Consider the following 24,811-nt stretch of genomic DNA (forward strand, 5'->3'; position numbering starts at 1 on the left):
AACTGTATTAGATGACTCATTATTTTGTTTTTTTAACCATTTTATGAAAAACTTTAATGATGCAGAATTCCCAGGGGGATCTGTCCTGAGCCTCCCAATTTTGTGCCATTTCTAATCTGTGACGGGTGGGGAAGATTAGAAAAGTTACTGAGGATGTGATATCAGGCGATTAATGGAATAGGTTCTTGATGAAGATGACTTTCCCAGGAAAATGGGATTGAGAGGAAAAGTATTTGAATGGCGGAGCAGACTCAATTGGCCAAATGGTCTAATTCTGTACCTACATCTTATGGTCTTGTGATCTTTCAGTGGTGTGGTGACGGGAATTTTACACAATTCTCCAAGTCTGGCCAAACCAACATTTTGTACAACTGTAACATGACATCCAAACATTTAACTTCAACCCACTAATTAAATGCTGTTATACTTCTACTTGGGTAAGTAGAACAATGAAAGGTTTCCAAGGTCTAGTGTAGAAAGCACAAGAAGAGAGTGGAATCAGACAGTGTTTGGATCTTTTGGCTGTACCTGGTCTATCGGAAATTTCATCAGGGCAGTCATGCCAAAGTTTAGACATAGACCAGAAATAAAAGATCATAGCAGTGGAGAGGAATATATCGTCAGATTGCTGCATTTATTTTCCAAGGAACAATGAACGTGGTTTGCTGTGGGTAAATTCTTTGCAGAGCGGTGGGAGTTGATTTGCCTGATTTTAGTGAATGCATCATATCAAATACAAGTGGTACTCTGGCTCAGCATTTAGTGCTGCTACCGTGCAGCTCTGGTGACACATGTTCGATCTTGATATTGGCCCGTATCTGTGTGAGGATGCATCTTCTCCCTGTATTGAATGTGTTTCCCTGTGTTCTGATTTCTTTCCACTTCTCTGAAACTTACTGGTTGGTAGGTTAATCGATATAAATGATCCTTAGAATATGGGTAGGACAGAGGAGTTGATGGGTATGAAATAGAGAATTGGTTTCTAGAAGATAGTTGAGGAGTGGGGCTTGTGGATGGTCTAAGAGCCAGCACAGACTCTATGGTCCAAGTGGTCTTATTCTATTTTGTGAGAAATATAGGCATCAAGGAGGAAATGGACCAAGCCAGCAGAGTACACGTGTACACATGTGCCGACGCACAAGTCAACAAGCAAGTATTTGTGACAAATGTCATGAATGTGGAACTACAAAAAACATCAAACAATAGTAGGGTGACATTGGAAAAATCAGGGCATCAGAGGGGATATAGCCATTGTCAATGAGAAATATTATATTGCAGCCCCTCAAAATGTACTAGAATAACAAAAAGAAGAATTTGTCCAACTGCAGATCACCAGGTTGAGTATGCAAGTGGCTTCCTACCCGATGTTAATGAAGGGATACAATACATGCCATTTTTATGAAGAGGGATTTGATGTAAATGTTGGTGTTGTGCAGTGAGATCTTGAAGTTTAGACTAAGAAAGGGTGCTGGCATTCTGACGGAGATCCTCGGGTGTGAAACATTAATAACTGTTCTTTTTCCCACAGATGGTGTCTGATCTACTGGATGTTTCCAGGATTTTCTACTGTGAAGAAATGGTACTGAGGTTTGGTGATGTTTGGTACTGCATCAATAGAAATACCATCCACCTCTGGTACTCAAAAATGCACCCTCACAATTCTGCTGCCAACTGTTATCCTCAAAGTTCTAGTTACGGCCACAATATTATTATCTGTTAATGTGCTTTAGAGAAATAATAACCTCTGGTTCATTCAATGTAATACGTAATGGTGAGTAAACTTTTTAACCCTTTATTGTGAAAGAATGTAATTGGGGAGAATGTGAAGGGGGAAGGAACTGATATTTGGATATGCATTCATGTAAAATAGAGACTAACATGTCATGAGGAGGAAAGAAACAAGAAATCAGAAGCACTGCTGGTAAATTGCGTTAATCTTAATATGTATAAGGATAGTTACTAGTTGTGTTAAGAATAACCAATGCTTAATGCTAGTTGTGGCAGCCCAGTTTCCATTGTTTTGGAAAGACATGACTGATTCACATTGCACAAGGTCACTCGCATGCTCTTGCATGGATGCTGGTCTCTGGCAACAGGAAGTGTCATTCACAGACGGAGGATGTATTAATTAAGGCATGAAATGAAACTTGCGCATCGTAGAATGTAAAATGTTCATCGTCTCAGCAGGGGAGAAGATGGCGATGGAAAATTTTAGTGCTCTTTTATAAAATATCATGGCTTGTCTCCATACTAGTTTCACTTTAAAGAATGACAAGTGTCATTTTTGGCAGTATCTTTACTCTCCTTTGGCAAGCGTAGGTTCTCTTTCGTTCACAGTAACTGGTTTGGAGCACTCCACTTGGTAAGTGGTCTTATTTGCTAGATGAGGTTGAGTTTTGACCTATTCCAGGGACCACCGTGTGTCCATTATTGCATTTCAGGTAAGGACTGGAAATGCCTTTTCTATTGCATCTTATTGGCTGTCTCCTATCTTGGGACTTCTTCACAGGCAAGAGATCCTTAAAATGCTTAACCTCGAGCTTTTAAATGGACCAATAGATCATCTTCTGGGTAAGGGAAAAAACTGCTTTGTTAAAGTTGACCCGCGCTGCAATTAAAAAACAAACAGCAGCGTACAGCCAACTTTATTGTATGACGCTAGCAGGAGTAAAGGATACAAAGAATGAGTAGACAGGGTCATTCATTTCCTGCACTGAGCCTTACTCAATTCATACAGCATTTTAGTCCTTTAGATGAATGCTACATGCAGTTTTACAGATTTCTTGCAGCTGGCTTGTTCCTGTTTTTGTTACCATGCATCCTTGTGGTGTCTTTAGACATACAATCTCAACACTTTTAGATAGACTAACTCTAGTTATACCATGTTTGTCTGATTGCCACATCTTTTAGATTTGTTTTCAGACATAACATGAGACCTTGGATTTATGCATCCTTGCTTGTATATTACCTAATCTTGGTTCTTTATCTGCAAGGCTAGTAAATCTTTTTTAGTCTTCAGACACATCAGGAATCTCTTCCGTTAACATTTGACATTCTTTTACAGTTTGCTATTAGATTATTTATCCTGTTCAGAAATTGACTACATGAATACAGATAGTATTAATCAAGACTGGTGTGAATGTATTTTAAGGATTCATTCAGAAGACCACCATGATGCATTGAGTGGACCTGAATTGGGCATGGAACAAATAAAGGTGGTTTCTTTTTATCTATCTGCATAGCAGACAGCTCGGCTGTCACGTCTGCTGGTTTAAAAATCATCAACGACACTGGTGAGCTGCAAACTGAGAGGTGGCAAATACCCATGGAAGTTGCATGGGATGATCCTGAGAAGAGGAGCTGGCTTGAATGTTAACTCGACCTCCGCTTTGAGGGCAATCATTCTACGGAACCGAGAATGTAGCTGAGGGGGCAGCAATCTGAAAATCTCAGGAATGGTAGACCTGATAATGGTTGGCCTTGATGGCAGATCTTAGTTTGCATGTCCCAAGTGGGATGATGATTGCCTTTAACCACAAAAATACCTCCTCCCCTCTGCCATCAGATTTATGAATAGACAATGAACCACAGACCCTACTTCATTTTCTCTTCTTTTGTACTAATTTATTTTTTAATGTAATTTATAGCAATATTTGTACCTGTAATGATGTAGTAAAATGAAAAATTTTGTGATGTGTTCATGACTATAAATTCTGATTCGAATCCTAAAGGGAACACTGATCCCATACATTCTCTGCAAAAAAACCCTCAAGGGTACCTGCATCCTTCAATTCTATATTCCATTTCCAAGTCAATCAACAAAAGCAGTGATTTTGCCAAGAGCCTTTTCATGGCAAGGATATGGAGGATAGCATGGTTTTGAATGACCTTGTTTTCTCTGTACTCCATGATTTAAAGGTGCATTTACACCTACAATTACAACTTTGCCATTCTGATCCACAACTCTCTGGCTGCTCAGTATCAAAGCTGCTCCCATTCCCAAAGATCTTTCCACAAATCTCCACTCCCATCTCCAACTTTGCAAAGGATTATATGGGTTATTCAAGGAGTATCAGACATCAAATCATGCATTTTTCTGTAAAGTAATTTTATTAATTTTATAGCATCAGCCCATTCATACAGGGGCACTTTAAGGTTTTGTGCTTAGATGCCTTCTCTATTCCTAACAGAATCAAGGTTGTATAGCCAAGTTTGGCTCTAATGCAATCTATAAATGTGATAGCCAACAAATGGAAAATGATGAGTCAGAAATAGGATCAAGAATCAAGTTGTGCAGAGCCAGAAGAACAAACTTGCTCTCAATGTTTAAAAAAACCCAAAGAACTTATTATTAAGTTTTGGATGGAAAGGCTGAGAGACCACATTACAGTCTTCATTGATTGAACAGTGATGAAGATGATTACTGTAGTTCCTTCAAGTTCCTGGGATACATGTATCAGAGGATCTCTAGAAGAAACTATAGTAATCATCTTCATCCAACCAATAAAAGAAGGACCAAACTTAAATTTCTCCAAAACTTTAAACAAAAAATTCCATTCAACTCTATCAAATGCTTTTTCTGTATCTAAGGATATCACCATCGGATGATCTAAAGATTGTCAATATCTATTAATCAAACTAATCACTCGCAAAATATTATCTGAAGCATATCTATTCTTTATAAAACCTGTTTGGTAAACTTTGGTAAAACTTTAGCCAATCTATTCGCTAATACTTTAGCTATTATTTTATAATCTACATTTAACAATGAAATTGGTCTATATGTAGATACCGTCAAAGGATCTCTATCTTTTTTAGGAATTACTGTAATTAAAGCACTAGAACAAGACTCAGGTAAATCATAGTGTTCTCCAACTTGACGTAATACATCCCCAAACACTGTAGATAAATCATCATAAAAATTTTTATAAAATTCAACTGAAAATCCATCATCACCAGAAGATTTACCATTTGGCATTTCCAGCATAGCCATTTTAATTTACGAATCAGTAAATGGGTCTTCTAACTCCTGTATATCTCCATCCTCTAATATCGGTAAATTCAACTGTGATTTAAAAAAATTCAATTGATCCAGTTTCCTGTTTTCCTTCAGATGTATATAACTTTTTATAAAATGAATAAAATTCATCATTAATCTCACAAAGTTTATAAGTAATAAGAGAATTCCGTCTAACAGCATTAATAGTCCTCGATATCTGTTCTTTCTTTAATTGTCACGCCAATACCTTGTGTGCTTTCTCTCCCCATTCGTAAAACCATTGTTTAGTCCTATTAATCACATATTCAAATTGATGATTGCAAGGTATATTTCAATTTCAGCCGAGATAATTCTATTTTCTGATCTTCTGTAGCATCTTTCTGAAATTCCTTTTTCTAACTCATCGATCTGTTTCTCTAATTCAAGACTCTGATTTAATCGATTCTTTTTTATTTTTGAAGTATAATTAATTATTTGTCCTCTCAAATAGGCTTTCATAGCATCCCATAATACAAACTTACTTTAAACAGATTTAGAATTTTCTTTCAAAAAAAATTTTGTTTTTTTTTCAAAAAATCAATAAATTCTGTAGTTTTTTAACGACATTGTATTAAATCTTCAACGATAAGCCATTTGAATTTTCTCAGAAGTTTCATATGTAAAATATAACAGACAATGATCTGAAATACTTTTATATTCCGCTTGTTGTATTTTCCCTTGTAAATGTGCCAATACTAAAAAGAAGTCAATCCTTGAAAACGATTCATGTCTAGATGAATAAAAGGAAAAATCTTTCTCTGTCAGATTAAGACGTCTCCAAATATCTACGAAATTAAGATCTTTCATCAATGCTTGGACCTGGATTGCCATCTTGGATTTTTTAACTTTCTTCAGAGATTTATCAAATAAAGGTTCCAAAACAAATTAAAATCACCACTAACTAAAATATTATCATTAGCCTGACCCAAACATAAAAATGCATCTGAAATTAATACTTCATCATCTGCATTTGGAGCATAAATATTAAGTAAAGTCCAAAATTCACTAAAAATCTTACAATTCAATTTAAGAATCCATCCTGCCTTTTCCTCCATTGATTGTAATTCAAAAGATAAATTTTTATGTATCAAAATTGCTACACCTTTAGCTCTAGAATTAAATAAAGAAGAATATACATGCCCAACCCAATCCCTTTTTAATTTCACACTTTCCTTCACATTCAAGGTGGTGACATCATAACACAGCCAAGTCCACATGCACAGCCCATTTGAGTACGGGAAAAGATGCGCTCGGCGGAGCCATCTTGACGCAGCTGCTCTGCTGCTGCAGCCGTAACAGTGTGGAACCAGTTCACCTGCATCTTGATGTGTTCCGCCACAATCTTAGATTTTCAGCATGACACACCCTATCTACCACAGTGGGGCAAACAAATAAAGCTGTTCAAAAATTTCCAACTTGAATTTGCCACAGATATTTAAAATAACTATATTATTTACTAAAGATAAGCATTTGACTAATGTTTTTAAATATTTTTATTGAGTTTAACATGTAAGCATAAACAGAATTGATTCACTTGTATACAAGTTTTTTTTTTCTTCTTTGGCTTTGCTTCGCGGACGAAGATTTATGGAGGGGTAATGTCCACGTCAGCTGCAGGCTCGTTTGTGGCTGACAAGTCAGATGCGGGACAGGCAGACATGGTTGCAGCGGTTGCAAGGGAAAATTGGTGGGTTGAGGTTGGGTGTTGGGTTTTTCCTCCTTTGTCTTTTGACAGTGAGGTGGGCTCTGCGGTCTTCTTCAAAGGAGGTTGCTGCCCACCGAAATGTGAGGCGCCAAGATGCACGGTTGGAGGCAAAATCAGCCCACTGGCGATGGTCAATGTGGCAGGCACCAAGAGCTTTCTTTAGGCAGTCCTTGCACCTCTTCTTTTGTGCACCTCTGTCTCGGTGGCCAGTGGAGAGCTCGCCATATAACACAATCTTGGGAAGGCGATGGTCCTCCATACTGGAGACGAGACCTACCCAGTGCAGTTTGATCTTCAGCAGCGTGGATTCGATGCTGTCGGCCTCTGCAATCTCGAGTACTTTGATGTTGGAGATGAAGTCGCTCCAATGAATGTTGAGGATGGAGCGGAGACAACGCTGGTGGAAGCGTTCTAGGAGCCGTAGGTGATGCAGGTAAAGGACCCATGATTCGGAGCCAAACAGGAGTGTGGGTATGACAACGGCTCTGTATACGCTAATCTTTGTGAGGTTTTTCAGTTGGTTGTTTTTCCAGACTCTTTTGTGTAGTCTTCCAAAGGTGCTATTTGCCTTGGCGAGTCTGTTGTCGATCCTTGCATCTGATGAAATGGTGCAGCCGAGATAGGTAAACTGGTTGAGCGTTTTGAGTTTTGTGTGCCCGATGGAGATGTGGGGGGGGGGGGGCTGGTAGTCATGGTGGGGAGCTGGCTGATGGAGGACCTCAGTTTTCTTCAGGCTGACTTCCAGGCCAAACATTTTGGCAGTTTCCACAAAACAGGACGTCAAGCGCTGAAGAGTGGCTCTGAATGGGCAACTAAAGCGGCATCGTCTGCAAAGAGTAGTTCACGGACAAGTTGCTCTTGGTGTGAGCTTGCAGGCGCCTCAGATTGAAGAGACTGCCATCCGTGCGGTACCGATGTAAACAGTGTCTTCATTGTTGAGGTCTTTCATGGCTTGTTTCAGCATCATGCTGAAGAAGATTGAAAAGAGGGTTGGTGCAAGAACGCAGCCTTGCTTCACGCCATTGTTAATGGAGAAGGGTTCAGAGAGCTCATTGTTGAATCTGACCTGACCTTGTTGGTTTTCGTGCAGTTGGATAACCATGTTGAGGAACTTTGGGGGGCATCCGAGGCGCTCTAGTATTTGCCAAAGTCCTTTCCTACTCACGGTGTCGAAGGCTTTGGTGAGGTCAACAAAGGTGATGTAGAGTCCTTTGTTTTGTTCTCTGCACTTTTCTTTGACCATGTCAGTAGTTCCTCTGTTTGCGCGAAAGCCGTACTGTGATTCTGGGAGAACATTTTCGGCGACACTAGGTATTATTCTATTTAGGAGAATCCTAGCGAAGATTTTGCCTGCAATGGAGAGCAGCGTGATTCCCCTGTAGTTTGAGCAGTCTGATTTCTCGCCTTTGTTTTTGTACAGGGTGATGATGATGGCATCACGAAGGTCCTGAGGCAGCTTTCCTTGGTCCCAGCAGAGCTTGAAAAACTCATGCAGTTTGGCATGCAGAGTTTTGCCGCCAGCCTTCCAGACCTCTGGGGGGATTCCATCCATACCTGCTGCTTTGCCACTTTTCAGTTGTTCAATTGCCTTATATGTCTCTTCCCAGGTGAGGACCTCATCCAGCTTTAGCCTTAAGGGCTGTTGAGGGAGCTGGAACAGGGTGGATTCTTGGACTGAGCGGTTGGCACTGAAAAGAGATTGGAAGTGTTCTGACCATCAGTTGAGGATGGAGATCTTGTCGCTGAGGAGGACTTTGCCGTCTGAGCTGCACAGCGGGCTTTGGACTTGGGGTGAGGGGCCGTACACAGCCTTTAGAGCCTCGTAAAAACCCCTGAAGTCGCCAATGTCCACGCTGAGCTGGGTTCGTTTGGCGAGGCTAGTCCACCACTCATTTTGGATCTCCCGGAATTTGCGCTGAAGATGGCTGCATGCGCGACGGAAGGCTTGTTTCTTCTCTGGCCACGACGGCTTTGCAAGGTGAGCCTGGTGGGCAGCTCGTTTCTTTGCCAGCAGCTCCTGGATTTCCTGGTTGTTTTCGTCGAACCAGTCCTTGTTTTTCTGGGAGGAGAAGCCCAGTACCTCTTCAGTGGATTGCAGTATGGTAGTCTTCAGCTGATCCCAGAGGGTTTCAGGGGACGAGTCCGTGAGGCGGATTACATCGTTGAGCTTTGCTTTGAGGTTTGCCTGAAAGTTTCCTCTCACTTCGTCTGACTGCAAGTTTCCAACATTGTATACAAGTTCTTTGGCTTGGCTTCGCGGACGAAGATTTTTGGAGGGGGTTAAAAGTCCACGTCAGCTGCAGGCTCGTTTGTGGCTGACAAGTCCGATGCGGGACAGGCAGACACGATTGCAGCGGTTGCAAGGGAAAATTGGTTGGTTGGGGTTGGGTGTTGGGTTTTTCCTCCTTTGCCTTTTGTCAGTGAGGTGGGCTCTGCGGTCTTCTTCAAAGGAGGTTGCTGCCCGCCAAACTGTGAGGCGCCAAGATGCACGGTTTGAGGCGTTATCAGCCCACTGGCGGTGGTCAATGTGGCAGGCACCAAGAGATTTCTTTAGGCAGTCCTTGTACCTTTTCTTTGGTGCACATGAAAAAGACAATGAAAAAAAGTAGATAAAACTACATCAATAATTGCTTATAATGCCTCAAAAACTTCTAGTTGAAATGATTTTTGCGACCATGTTAAACCCGTTTGTTGAAAATAAAGGAAAAAGGGGAAAAAAATTTAAAAATAAAAACGAAAACTAAATCTAATGTATCCTCTCCCTCTAATCAAGGTTATCTTATAAATTAGTAAAAACAAAAATCAATAATGTGGAACAACTGGCGATCCCCGGAGAGCAGGCAATGAACCACCAGAATAATTGTTAATTCTTCCAATTATAAAACAATTCTAAGAATGGGCCCTACAATTTCATAAATTGAAACTTTCTATGTATTTGTAGTGAGGTTGCTATAGCTACAGCTAGGTTGTAGCTCTCGGTTATAGCCCTAAGGCTGTACCCTGAATCTACGGGAGAAGAAAGGCACACACACCAATAGAGTATATTCGACACTTGAGTTTATTCAGTGGCAGTCCTGCCTTTTATAGTCAACTCAGCTGCGTCACCATCGGGGCGTGGCTTGAGCGGGCCAGCTGCCGATTGGTTACCTTGGATGCCTGGGCCCCGATTGGGCCCCCTGCGATCCACCGGCAGTAATTGGCCAGTTTCACTGTTCTGTCAGTGGCCTATGGAAACAGGTTCTTCAGCCCGCGCGATGCTTTGCTGGTCACCACGTTCAACGGCCATTTTCTGTGTTGGCCCGAGGCACAGGCCGCTACATATTTATAATAATTTATTGGATTTAAATTCAGTCCCCTTGGCTGGGATCAAGAGCAATTGGGAATGAGATTTGAACATAACATTTTTAGATGAATATTGGTAATCTACTCTCAGCTTAATTAATGATTCCTCATTTTGTGCAAGGCATCGCTTATTTCAATTTAAGGTGGTACATAGAGCTCGTATATCTCGGTTTTATGCAGACGAGCTACCAGGGTGCTGCAATTTGAAAGCACCTACTGGTTATATGGCGTAATATCCTATTTAAGTTTGGAGAAAATTAGATATCATATTAAGTTAGTGTGGCGGCGCACTCTCTCATGGCGGGGCAGCCATGGGAAGATGGCGGTGTCAGGGTTTCTCCCTGCCTCAAGTCTCCTGTCCAGTGCGTGCCTGCGGCAGTGATTATGACATCACAATGCACGAGGTGACTGAGCTCATGCTGCCCTTAAAACGGCGTGCATTGAATTTGAATAAAAACAGTCATTAATGACTTTCAATGTGGTGGTTGAGTCTTTCTTGCCCGTGTCCAGCACCACAATAGAAAGTTTCAATTTATGAACATTCGACTAACTGATGCTAAATAAGAACCATATGTACCTGTTCCAACTTACCAACAAATTCGACTTAAAGAAAGACTTAAGAACGGATATTGTTTGTAACCTGGGAAATGCCTGTTGTTTATAAATTGTTCTGTTGTTTCTTATGCAATCTTTTCAATTACTCCCACAAATATTTTTCAACTATTTCATAATGTCCCTGATGATGTTGCAACTAAGGGGAAGGGAGTGGCAATGGAACAAGGAACAGAAGGTGGATTCCAATAAATACCATGTCATCCTTTCATAATTTGCTCCTGATTTCCAGTCCATCAAGTTCGTTATCATCTAATTGTATATATGCAACCTGACGAAGCAGTGTCTCTCCGGACCATGGTGCATGTACAAAAACACACAATATACAGTACATAATTATTTCCTAATCAAAATAAATACATACAGTATAGATAAATACATGAAATGATTTTCATGGTTACAGGATATTATTCAACCGTCTCTCAGCCTATGGGAAGAAACTATTTCCCAGCCTGGCAGTCCTGATTTTAATTCTCCTGTATCACCTTCTTAATGTTAGTGGGTTGTAGATACTGTGGACTGGATGTGAAGGGTCCTCGATAATTCCTCGAGCCCTACTTAGACAGCGGCCGTCTATAGAGGAAAGGGAGACCCCAGTGATCCTCTCAGCTGTTTTATTGAACCTCTGAATGGATCTCCAGTCTGATACTTTGCAGCTACAATGATGCATCTAGACAGGACGCTCTCAAATGTGGTCCTGTTAAAGATCTTTTTATGTGTCATGGCCTTCCATTCCATTTCCCATCCATTTTCTGAACACCATTGGTGTAGCTTTACTGTCCCTGACCAGAAAGTCAGAAAGCATCGACTCTGTCTTTTCTCTTGAATGGCAACTGATAGGAAATTCACATTTTCAGTTTAATTTATCACTTTTCCAACAGCTTCAGTAATTTGATGATGAGCTACTACCAGCTTTTTGTTCATGAGAATATTGGCAAACCTGCCACTCCTTTCCTCTAAAGACAGAATTTCCAAATATACCCAGATTGTCACCCATCTCCTTTTTGTACATTGCTTCTCATTGTGGGGTTTGTACTCAACTTCTCGGGGCCAAGGCTTGATTGGGGTCAGACAAACCCACAATTCTAAATGTCTTTTAAGAGTTGTATTGTACCCATCTCGGTCAGAAGGCAGAAGGTACAGAACCCTGAAGGGCAGCATAGTCAGAGTAGAATTAATACAACACTATTACAGTACCAGGGACGGGGGTTTGAATCCCACGCTGTCTGTAAGGAATTTGTATGTTCTCCCCATGACTGCGTGGGTTTCCTCCGGGTACTCTGGTTTCTTCCCATCAATCAAAACGTACAGGGGCTGTAGGTTAATTGGATGTAATTGGGTGGCACGGAGTCATGGGCCAGAAGGGCCTGTTATTGTGCTGTAATTCTAGATTTAAAGTTTGAAATTTAAACCAGCCCTTCTGGTTTAATAACAGTTTCTTTCCTCCAGCTATCAGGCTCTTGAACCTCCCCTTATTACACTAATCAAGAACTGCTCTGACACTACCAAAGGATTGGCTGTACAATTGCAAAGTCACTTTTATTGTTCTAAGATAACTATGAATATTTGCTATCTATTTTTTGTGTTTATTGTCTCTTTTTAATTCAATCAAATTTTCTATTGTAGTTGTATTTAGTTGTTTCATATTTCAGATTTATTGTCAGAGTACATACATGACATCACATACAACCCGGAGATTCCTTTTTCCTGCAGGCACGGCAAAATTATCATTTATTGGTAAAGCAAAAATAAATCGTACACAGTCTAAAACGGGTAAAGAAATAAAAGAACTGTAAACAGATAACGAATGTAAACGAACTGTGCAATACAGGGAGAACAAGAAAATCAATAAAGTGCACAAATGAGAGTCCTTAAATGAGTCGCTAATTGAGTTTATCATTGAGAAGTCTGATGTTTTGTCATTATGTTTAAACAAAGTGTAAAGGTTTATATTTTGAGCCATCCAAAAACAGCAATTATTAAGGAAAAGCACCACTGATTTTGTGTATGTTAAATACAGACTTCCCTAACTAAAACCTGCGTTAATAAAAAAACACATTCACTCAAAGCAGAACACTGGGTTTTTTTCCAGACATGCATTTAAATTAACTATTCAAAGCCACTTTCTAAATGAATTGTTCAACAAGTTTACAGGGTGGGGGTTGGGGCTTAGAACCACCTGACAGAACTTGTTGCCAATCGATTAATGGCTGACAGATAGCGATCTATTAAGATCACTACAGAACTGAATAAACTGACAACACAAGTGGTAACCTTAGTCAATGTTCTACTCTTAAACACAAACAACACTGTGTACAATGGGAGCTTCTTGTAATGGCGTCTACTAGCACCCAAGCTCCATTTTTAACTGCCATGCCTCGCGGGAACTCGCAGTAGCGCTGTGGTGAGTATGGTGGCTTCAAAGCCATTGCAGCGGGTGCAGGGCAGTTGATGGGAGCGGCTGTCTATGTCCCCATTTTTGAGCAGCCCACAATCTATGTTGGTGCTGTACATCACAATAGGTACAGTTCAACCATGAACAGCCATTCCAGTTTCATCCTGATATTTTGGGTTGGGGTTATCATGCCCAGCACATGTTATGTAGTTGCCACTGGAGGAAATGGATGCTTGGGGTGCTTCAGCCTGAGAGGATGTACCACTGTGGTCTCAGGGGTGCAGGTATTGTTTCATAGGTTGATATAGTCTCATCAGGAATGGTTCGGGATGGGAGTGGCTCCCTTACGGGTAGGACGTGTCGATGGTTTCTCCGATACACCCTTCCTCCTGATTTTTATCAGGTAGGACCTGGGCTCTTGGCAGCTCCTTTTGACTTTGCCCATGTGGATGTTATCTTGTGGAGTCTGCATCCTTATGACTTGCGCTTTTGCTAAAGCCTCGAGTGGTCGGCTGTTTCTATTGTAGCACCTTTTCTGTGTTAGTCTCCTGTTTAGTAGCTGGGACAATTTCCTGTGGGTCCTTTAGCTGGGGCTCCAGGAGACTCCTTGGCACCGGCAGGGTTGCCGGATCTGCCTGGACACGAGTCTTTGCGCTGGAGTTCCCAATGTGGCATCGCGAGGGATGTTTCTTAGGTTCAGCAGATTGAGGAACACATCCGTCTTCCCCCTCTGCAACTTCTCCATGAGCTGGTTTGTGCTCCTTACAGCTCTTTCAGCCAACCCGTTTGACTGTGGGTACTCCGGGCTGCTTGTGATGTGGTTGAAATTCCACGTAGCTGCAAAGCATCTGAATTTCTCAATGGTAAACTGCTTGTGATTGTCTGATAACATTGCATGGGGTGCCCCATGCACCAAAAAAGTGCCTCTTCAACTTAGTAATGACTGCCGAGGAGATGAGTTCAGGGAAAGGTTTATCTAAAACCATCCAGAGTATGAATCGATAAGTACCAAGTACTGCTGACTGTGCCATTCGACGATGTCTTTTGCCACGGTTGAGCAGGGGAGATCCAGCACCGCGTAAAGCTGCAGCGGCTCTTTCTGCTGGTGTGACCTGGTGCTGTTGCACACCAAGCAAGCTATGTCTTTGGTCATCCCTGGCCAAAAAAAGATGTCTCTAACCCTGCGTTTGGTTGCTTTTGCACCCGGGTGCCCTCTGTGCTGGATGCTGATGTAGATGTTTTGCTATGAACCCAGGACTACTGCTCTTTGTCCCTTCATTATGATTCCATCATCAATGAGTAATTCGCCCCGGAGTGGGAAATAGGGTTGTACATCAGGTGGTCGACTGCCTCCTTGTCAGGCCAGCCACCCAGGTTCCTCAGAGTTGTGCCTTCAGCCATGTGCTGTCTTAGTTCATCCAACCGGGAAGAGGAGATGTGCATTACTGTCATTATATCAAACGTGTCCTTTTCCTCAGCTTGCTGGATCATGCATTTTCTGGGAGCATGTCGGCTAAGTGCATTTCTTTTCCGCACTTGTAAACTAAAGTCATGTTGTATTTCTGAAGCCTGAGTATCATTCTCTGTAATCGTGCAGGGGCCGCATGGATTGGCTTCTTCAGAAATGTGACCAGAGAGTAAGTGGTCAGTCTCTATGGTCACTGGCCTACCATACATTTAGTAATTGAATTTTGAGCATGTAAAAACTACTGCCAGCAATTACTCTATTTGGGCGTACCTGGTCTCTGTGTCAGTGAGTGATCTGGATGCTTAGGCCACTGGTTCTCCTTCCTGCAGGCATGCTGCACCCAGACCATACTGTAATGCATCACAGGTTAGCATGACTGGTAGTATGATAGTAGTATAATAGAACAGGTGGGCATAACATATGCCTTTTTAATGTGTCAAATGTGTTCTGTGGTTACTTGTGCCAGAAACACACTATGTCTTTGTGCATCAGCTGCCTGTTCACTGGAGTTTGGGATGAAGTTGCTCAGGTTGTTGACCATGCACAGAGAAAACCTACACAGACACGGAGAGAATGTACAAACTCCTTACAGACAGCACAGGATTTGAACCCCAGTCCAGACCCGATCGCTGGCGCTGTAAAGGTGTTGTGCTCACCACTACACCAACCATTCCACCCCATTGCACTTAATTTCTCTCATCAGATTCCAGCACTGACGGCTTTTATCTTTATGTAGCACTGTCACGTCTGTCTGGACTGGCATTTCACTGATTGGTCTGATCTTTGAAGGGGTCACCTTCAGGCCTTCTCCTGTGAAAATGTGGCTGACATAACTGATCTGGTTCAGCCAAAATCAATTTGTGAGAGATGGACTGATAAAAATCACCATATATATTCTCTCTGTAACCTTTGAATGAGATTCTGGTATTAACCCAGGTGACACTGTCTATCTGATATTAATGCTGGCGTGACTCAAATAAAATGTCTTGTATTTTGTGGCTCTGGTGTGTATTCTTGTATCTAGACAGGCGGCACCATTATCACAAAAGTACCTGTTCAGCTGCAGCAAGTAAGAATTTTGGTGCACATGTACAGTGTACAATGTATGTGTCAATATTCTCATTATCTTACTGTGCTTATTCCACACACCCATCACTCTATGTGGGATAAAATTTCCCCTCTGGTCCTTTTAAAGTTTTTCTCCTCTTAGTTCAAAACTATGCCCCCTTATTTTATACTCCTGGGAAAATGACGGTAACCGTTCACCTGATCCATGCCCCTCATGATTTTATATACCCTTATAGTTCACTCTTAACCTCATACAATCTCGAGTAAAAGCCCAGTCTCTCCTCATCATTCAAGCCCTCCTCTCCCAGAACATCCTTGTGAATCTTTTCTATACTTTTTCCACCATTTTGATATTTTTCCTACATGGACTTGACGAATACTCTGCCATAGTGAGAAGGGTCTGGAACTTCACACAATAGTCTGTGTGTGGTTTCATCACTATCTTGTACAACTCTAACGTGACATCCCAATGCTTGTCCTCAATGCCTTTATAAGGAAGGCATGTGTGCTATATCCACCATCCTGCCCACCTGTGTCATTACTTTTGGGAACTGTTTATCTGTTCTGGAACACTCTTTCCAGGACTTTGCAGGATCCTCTCCAGGACCCTGCCTTCTGTTACTGTCTGTGGAAGATTGTGTGTTCTTTCTGTGACTGCCACAGTTTCCTCTAGGTACTCTGGATTTCTCCACTGTTCCAAAGATGTGCAGGATGATAGGTTAATTGGCCACTGCATGGCAGGAGAATCCAGTTGAGTTGATGAAAACGTGGAATAGAGTAGATTACATGGAAACAAGTGAAGGAATAGGATTGATGGAGTCAGCTCTGAAAACCGTCATAGACTCAATGAGTTGAATAGTCGATGTCATAAGGAAATACAATTTGGGTGGAATCATGGCATTGTTGCAGAGGTGTTGGGATCTGATGTTTATTGTCAGAGTCTAAAGGTTGTTGGAAAACTCTTGTGGACCACATGAAATCCATTCAACGTATCAGAGGGACACCAGAAAAACAAATGAGTCGGATAGAGGAAGGTGAGTCGCAGGATGGAGCAGGTGATTTGAAGATAAAGGCCATCAGTGCTGGAATCTGATAAGAAGAAATTAAGTGCAATGGGGTGGCATGGTTGGTGTAGTGGTTAGCACAACGTCTTTACAGCGCCAGTGATCGGGACTGGACTGGGGTTCAAATCCCATGCTGTCTGTAAGGAGTTTGTACGTTCTCTCTGTGTCTGTGTAGGTTTTCCCTGGGGGCTCCAGTTTCCTCTGACGGTTCAAAAAGCACTGGGAGTGTAGGTTAATGGGGTGTAAGTTGGGCAGTACGTACTCAGGGGCCGAAGTGGCCTGTATATCTACATTTTTAAAATTTTTAAAAAGCTATGACGAGAATGGTGATATAAAGACCAAATGGAAATGAAGGAGAGAACAATTCTATTTCTCCCACTGATGTTGCTTTATCTAATGTGTTCTTCCGACAGATTGGTGTTTGGAACCAAAGGGTGGGACGGAGAGAGAGCAGAAGAATTGCCCTTCACCCCATTTCCCCCTGGATTCTTCTGCTCCATCCTATCTCCCACCCTTCAATTTGGTTCCGTCTGGTCTCTCTACTAACAGTAATTAATCTCCACATGGTTCGGAGAGGTGTGGCTGCCTCTGAGGGCTGGTGTTGGGTGGGTTGTGTCGAGTAATGTGACCTTTCAGTGCTGAGATGATGAGTCAGGCCCTTGTTGGGACTGGCCCTCATTCCGTGTTGACAAATGCTGCAAATACTAGAGTCCACTTCATCTCCTCCTATGGTACACCAGGGCTGGGGAGAGCAGTGGGAAAAACAAAATGGTCAAGAGAGGGGAGACTAGATAGCAACTGATAACAAACATCTGTCAACATATAGAGCGAATGCTGCCAGTCTCCAGCAAAGATCCTCATAGATAAGTGTTGTGTGGTTGCACCATTCAACCTCTCCTACTCTACACTGCCACAAAGTTTCCTATCACAGCATAGTGTGGTCCTTTTTTCAGGTAACTGGCTGTTATTTCTCTGAGTCTCAAAGTTTGTGTAAATGATACAATGCCCAAGGGTAGAAGAACTTAATGCAACATTTTGATGTTTTATTCCAGAGTTTCAACTAATGCTCCCAGGTGGAGCTAAGTCATGGAAAGTAAAGATTTGTTGTGAGGTTCTTGTTAAAGAGAGTTCAGTCATTGTGGTAAGCTTTGTCATTATTGTGTGCGTGCAGTTTTAAAACGTACACCCCTAATGGTGATGTAAAACTGTCTTACTTGCTTTTCCTGTTTTCAGATCATGGGATTACTTGTGCTTGTGGATGACCTTTGTGATAAAATGCCTGTCAATCTTACTGAGCCAACTAAACAAAGATCTGAGATGCTGGTGGTAGCCAAAGAGTGAATTAATATAAACTCATAAAGTGGCATTGAAATCCATTCAATCTCCAATTTTAATGTGTCTTTCGGTTGACGACAGCAGCAACTAATGACGTATAATTGGCCACCTTTAACAGCAATCTATTGGAACCCTTGTTTACTGCAACTATCTGAATTTGAATTATGTGATTGTACATTGGTTTCTTATTTGATCTTCTAAATGAAATGCACAGGGGATCATTGAGGCTACTGTTTACACTTTTATAAGGTCGCTGATTCTGACAGCTGAAACCCTCATCCATTGCCTTAGTTTTCTCAAACTCCACTATTCAACCATCTTCTGATGAGTTTGCCTTCATTCCATCTTCCATAAACCTAGAGGCAGGCAAAATTCTCTGTGGAATCCTTCATCCATATCCGTTTGTTAAAGGAAATGCACTGTTTTGCAGCCTAGAATTCTGTTTTAATTTTTTTGAGCCTGCTTTCAAACCTTTAAAAACCCCATTGCTCCCTATTTATATAGACTCCAGTCCCCCCCCCCCCCCCAACTCTCTGAAGTATCTGTTTCCTTCTGGTTCACACATCTTGTTTTCCTCTACATTTACCAGCACTTCCACTGGCAGCTGTGCCTTCAGTTGCCAAGTACCTAAGCTCTGGAATTCCCTTTAGACAAATCCACCATTGTACCTCGCTAAAAGTTTCTTAATCCTATCTCTTTGACCAAGCATTTGATCTTTGTCTCTTGTTCTCCTTATGGTTCTCTGAGTCAATTTCTATTTGATAATTCTACAGTGAAGTACTTTTGTGATAAAGGCCCTAAATAAATGTGGGGTTTTTTGTTGTCGTGAAGAAAAATATTCTGGCCCAAATTCTCCCTTTAATCTTAAATTTGAATCCTTTCGTCTTGGAGTCTTTACTTTTGAAGCGTATGCAGTGGATTCACCCTCTAATTCCATTTTGCATACATTCTACGAACTGCTTCTCTTTGCATCCCACTGTGTGGTGTCTTTTCAAATTGCTCCCTAATACTAGAAATTAATGACATTTTTCTCTTCATTGCCACAATACCATGGTGAAAGATCCAACCAAGTTAAGGTGAATGCTAAAAGGATTAAAAGGAAAGACTGAGGAAAATGTGGTTTTGGAAGTCTGGAACCATATTCCTGCAAGTATGACAGTGTGAGTGAGCAAAAATATCCTGAATGCATTTGATATAACCTTATCCACAATGTCTTAGTTAAAAGCTGGGAAGTGCATTGAGCGAGATGGTTCCTGAATAAATATGGTGGCAAATTTATAAATTCTGATTGTTTATTGTTTGTGCATTTTCCAAACTGAGTCCATGCTTTGTGAGGTTGCATGAGAAACATGTGTACCTGCTGAGTGATGTTCTGGTAACAATATGAATTAAATAGGGAGTTCCCTGAGCTTGATTGCCTCATGGAAAAAGACCCACTCAATTAGCCTCCGCTTACCTCAACTCTGCTTTGTCCCCCCCGGTACGATCCCGCCCCACCTACCATGTGGGATGCTTCAAACACCCTTCATCACTTCAACAACTTCCAGGTCCCAAAACTCAATTGCCTCATGTTTACCAAGGAAAAACAAACTCTCGACAGACATCTTCTACAAACCCACCAACTCCCACAGCTACCTTGACTACACCTCAACCACCCTGTCCCCTCTGAGGATTCTGTTCCATTCTCTAAATTCCTCCATCTATGTCACATCGGCACCCAGGACGAGGACTACATTGCAGATTAGAAATATCTTCGTTTTTTTTGGAATATTTTATTTTTGATTTAAGACTCGTACAAATGCAAATAAACAACACAATCTCTTCCAACATTAGTATATAAAGGGGTGGACAACCTTTTTTTTTAATACTCACATTCCACCATAAGTATTCCCTATGCCATAAGTGCTCTGTGATTCTTAAGGGATTGCTTAAGGTGGTATGTGAGTGGGAAGGGAAGGTTGAGAATCACTGCTCCAGACCCAATTGTTACTGAAATATTTTGCTGGACAAAAATTGTCACTGGCCCATTTCCTTTGGAGATATTTTCAAGTCAATTAAAACAGTGGGTCTTCAACATTTTTCTTTCCACTCGCATACACCTGAAGCAGTCCCTTACTAATCACAGTGCACTTAGGCCATAAGGAATACTTAAGGTGGAATGTGAGTTTTATAAACCCAGCTTATTCAATCTTTTGTTCCAAGCAATTTCCCAGTGGATGTCTTCTGCAACCAGATCATTTATTCCAGTGAGGCATCCAGAACATTAAGCAATAACAAGGTTTTGTACAATTTGAAGGTCACACCCCAACTCTTGTACTCAAAGGCTCTGCTATAAAGGCAAACATACCATGCTGTAAAATTCACCTGTGTTGCGACTCTCAAGGAGGTGAGATACACTGCATCCGCAGGGTCTCTCTGTGGATCAATTCCCCTAATGGCACTGCCATTTACTTTGCTTGTGACACCAGAATTGACTTTCCAGGATTAAAATTCAAACTTACTGTATTTTATTGTCATATAATAAAAACAAAAAAGTGATATTACACAAAATTTTCTTTAGTCCGTCCTAGAGCACACAAAGATTCGCTATCAGCAGAAATTGGCCGGCTCCCCTTACATTCAGAGAAAGAGAACCCCCCCCACCAGTCACTGAATATCCATTGATTCGCCTCCAGTGCTCCCGCAGTTTCCATAGCTACACAGATTCCAGTTCAAACCATTGGCAATGCAGAATCCAGATCCAAACCTCTGACGTGATCAGGAAGCCCTCAACACTCTCTAGCATCTTGGTTCTGATACCTGGTACCCCTGCCAGCCATCAGCAGCCCACAGCCTGTGTGTTCTTCAGCCTCGTTGGTTCATCGTGGTCACCGTCCCATGGGTCATCTCCTCTGCTTATCCTCAAATGGGGGTGTGTGGTCTCCCTGTTTTCTGGTACCTCAAATGGGGGGGAGGGGCTACCCTAAGCCAGTTCTCTGCTTCCCCAGAGTCTGCAACCCCTCGTGGCTGCTGCCTAACATAGGCGTCACACCACCATCTTGGGCCCAGGCCCCGCGGTCACAGGATTTTAAAATAAAGCACCATCGGCTCCTTTAACAGGCCATTTAAAATCTGTGCAGAGCCGTCGGCAGCCGGATTGGGCATTTGGATCCCACGGTGGGGAGCTATATCTTCATTCCCCGCTCTCCGCAGGTCCACACCAGTGGTAGCTTTGCCGTTACAGCAGCTCTGGCAGTGCCACCAATTTTAGAATAAATATTTGTATGATCTTTATGTACTCTAGTGAGTGTTTTTGGCATGATGCACCAAGGTCAGGAGAGATGCTGTTTTTTCGGGTTGAATATATGCAATCAGATAAGGCTGGTAAAAGCTAGGAAATATTCTCATTCTGGGGTTGATCTTTAAAAAAAAAAAGACTTCTAAAGAATTTTTCTTGAACAGATGATTATTTTATAATAGTATTATTTTAAAAATCCCTATTAATAGTGCAGATTCCAGTCATTTAATGTAATAAAAACAGAAATATTGTTGTAAAAACAGGTTAGTGGCTCTTAAAATACAATCTGTTTAAAGCTAATTATGTATTTTTCTGAGACAATAAATAATTGTTAAGCTCTAAAGGGTTTTTCAATCATTAAAACAGAAGTGTTGGAAATATTCAGAAGGGTTAGGTGGCTTCTGAAAACATTTCAAGTATAAAATTTCAGTTAGCAAAGCTTGTTCTGTGAGAAATCAAAACCTGTTTCTGTCTCCGCAGATGCTGTGTGATCTGTTGAGTATTCCCAGCATTTTTTTTTACTTCCAATTTCCAGCCCCTGATTTTTTGCTTTTCCTTTCCCTGACCTTTTTGACGCACGGCACCATCAGTACAATGACCTCACTCAGCGGCTTGCTCATTGGCAAAATGAGTAGCCCGTAACAACAGGTGGAACCTGAAGGAGAACTAATGAATGTCCGCATTTAGATCAGCCATTCTCAACCCTTATTTGGCTGTGGCCCCCTTAGGACTCTGCTAAAAGTTTATGGGCCCCCTTCCCTGTGAAGCAGTCGGGTTTAGTTGGTTTCTTCCATACTTCTCTCCTACCGACTACATAAAAAAACCTTAAAAAATGTACAAATCCAGTCTGTGGCCCCCATGGTGGGTGGGGAAGGTTTGGCCCCCGTTGAAAATAGATGATTTGGATCACTCCTCAGCCTTCACATCAAAGGGGAAAAAGGTACCACCTATTTAGTCTTGCCTGATAACTCGAACTGCAATCCTGGTAAGATCCTTCTTGTAAATCTTTTCTGTACGCTTTTCAGCTTAATTACAGGGAACCAGACTGCACACAATACTTCAAAGTTCTATTTGTCACAGTACATACAAGACGTCACCCACCACCCTGAGTTTCTTTTGCCTGGGGTTCAGGCAGAATTTCTACTTTTCTGTAGTGCAAAAAAAACTGTACTCAAGAAAATATTCGTATACAAGAGAGAGAAATGTAAAAAAAAAGAAATATGAACAGACCCTAATACGTTCAATACAAAAAATAAATATTCAATAATAAATTGTGCAAAGTAAGTCTTTAAATAAGTCTCTGATTAAGTTTGTGGTTTAGGAGTCTGATGGCAGAGGGGTAGCAACTGGGGTACCACCAAGTTCAGGTAGGGTTCCTGAGCCTGGGGTTATGAGCTTTGTGGCATCTATACCACAGCGAGAATAGAGTGTGTGCTGGGTGGAGAAGATGCTTGATGATCGCTGCTCCTCTCTGACGGCAGCGTTCCATGTGGATTTTCTCGATGGTGGGGAGGGTTTTACCTGTGATGTCCTGGGCTGTGTCCACTACCTTATGAAGGGCTTACTGCTTGGAGGTATTGGTGCCCCCATTGTTGGAGCTCCAATTATGGTCTCACCAAGGTCTTGTACAGTTGTTACATGTGTTACGAGCCCAAAGGACCCCAAAACCCAGCAGCAATAGATATTCACCAAGACAAATGGTTACTTAAACAAAAGTTGCTTTTAGTTGCCTTTAAACATGAAAATAGATACAAACTTTAACTTGTATATTATTATTAACTTACTTTAGCTTAACCTAACCAAAACCCCTTCTAATTCTAAGCGCACATATGAATGTAATGGGTGGTAAGTTTAGAAAAGTTCTTTGGTTCACAGTCCAATCTCATTCCTGCAAGTTCACTTGTTGCAGGCAATTCTTATACTGGGCACAGAATTTAACATGTATAAAGTTCACCAGACTTTGGTGCTCGAAAGGTAAATGGTTACCACTCAGGAAGGTTCTTGTCGGTTTGCAGAGAGAGATTTGTTGTTTCAGGACATCCACAACTGAGGTACTTCCCTCAGTCACCTCAGTATCTTGCTGATGAAACCTGCCCCATCAGGGCACCTGACCTTCTTCATCAAACAACAGGAGTCAGTCTTATGGTTCATCTGTTGTTTTTAGGTAAACAAGAACCCATCAATGACTTCTCTGAGCACCCTTGTGAAAAGTCATCATGTCTCTGCTGTGGCTTTAAAGACAATAGTCCATTCATTTCACAACGTTAATGCAATTAACATCTACTTGTGAAGTCTCCACAAGCCTTCCTCAAAGTTTTAATAAAGTCACTCTGGATATGAATTCTCCAGTATTTCAAATAAGATCTGTTTTAAAGTGTTTGTAACCTACTCTAACTTTCCCCAATTTATCTCCCAAAAATATTTCTATATATTCTGTCACACATGACATTCCAACTCTTGTACTCAGTGCCCGACTGATGAAGACACACATGGTAAACACCTTCTTCACTGTGCTCTTTACCTATGATGCCATTTTCTGGGAACTATATACTTGTAGCCCTACATCTCTGTTCGACAGCAGCCTCTAGGGCCCTGCCATTTACTATGGCTGCTTAATTTCCCAAAATTCAACTTGTCCTAGTAAATCCCATCTGCTATTCCTTGACCTACTTTCTCAGTTGATCTAGATCTTATTATCTTGGGTAACCTCTACCAATTTTAGTTTTAATTGCAAATCTGTCAAGTACATTCTCATCTAAATTGTTAACATAGAAATTATAGATGATAAACACTGTACCCAGTGCCAATTCTTATGGTACACTGCTGGTCACAGCCTTCCAATCTGAAAAACAAAGTTCTACTACCATCCTTTTTCCCCTTTGGTCAAGTGAATGTTCTATACACATATATTTTGCATCTTTTACAGAAATCATTATCCAACTCTATACTATCTTTTTCCATCATTCCCAATCAGACATTTTCAGTCTATATCCCATCTACCTTGCGGCACTGATGCAACCCTTGCTAAGAGCATCAGTATTTTTTGATATACAGCATGCTAACAGGCCAATACGGCCCACAAGCCCGTGCCACGCAATTACACCTGATTGACCTACATCCTTGATATGTTTTTGACCTGGGTGTACATGGACTGATTGAATTGACTCCTTCCTCTCTGCCCTTGTCTTTAGTGGTGGATTTTCTTGCTAAATATGTGATGTGCCATAGATCCAAACCAACCAGTCTGTCACTTGAGAATAGAAAAAGTATCCTTTTGACCCATAAGTTATCATTGTTACCATTCTTTTGTCCTTGCTCTGTCATTTTTTGTTTCTAAAATATATCAGTATCAGAATTTATTGTCATGAACCAGTCATGAAATTCAGTGTTTTGAGGAATCAGTGTAGTGCAAACATTCATATTATGAACCATCTTACAACAATACTATAAATAAAAAAATTAAAATAGTAGTGCACAAAAAGTAAGATTATTCAGGAATCTGATGGC

General features: G+C 41.4%; 1 protein-coding gene and 1 long non-coding RNA gene across 3 annotated transcripts in view; both read left to right on the plus strand.

Annotated features, from left to right (window-relative positions):
• Positions 1 to 23,545, plus strand: part of rpusd1 (RNA pseudouridine synthase domain containing 1) — a 97,722-nt gene extending 74,177 nt beyond the window's left edge. Inside the window, exons 7-8 of one of the 2 annotated variants that reach the window (XR_011347523.1) lie at positions 1,529 to 1,771; positions 23,469 to 23,545. Coding sequence is in view for 1 of the 2 variants with exons in the window: in XM_069906783.1 (XP_069762884.1) it covers positions 1,529 to 1,586 (58 nt within the window). In the remaining variant the exon portion in view is untranslated. Of the gene's footprint in view, positions 1 to 1,528; positions 1,869 to 23,468 lie in introns of those variants that run through there. The other variant, XM_069906783.1, reaches the window with a different exon arrangement.
• Positions 17,521 to 19,309, plus strand: LOC138746902 (uncharacterized). Its single transcript, XR_011347178.1, has 3 exons — positions 17,521 to 17,645; positions 17,745 to 17,833; positions 17,926 to 19,309. It is a non-coding gene; the product is annotated as an uncharacterized lncRNA (long non-coding RNA).
• Positions 23,546 to 24,811: the final 1,266 nt, after the last annotated feature.

The sequence above is a fragment of the Narcine bancroftii genome, chromosome 12 (genome assembly GCF_036971445.1).
Source record: "Narcine bancroftii isolate sNarBan1 chromosome 12, sNarBan1.hap1, whole genome shotgun sequence".
Lineage (NCBI taxonomy): Eukaryota > Metazoa > Chordata > Chondrichthyes > Torpediniformes > Narcinidae > Narcine > Narcine bancroftii.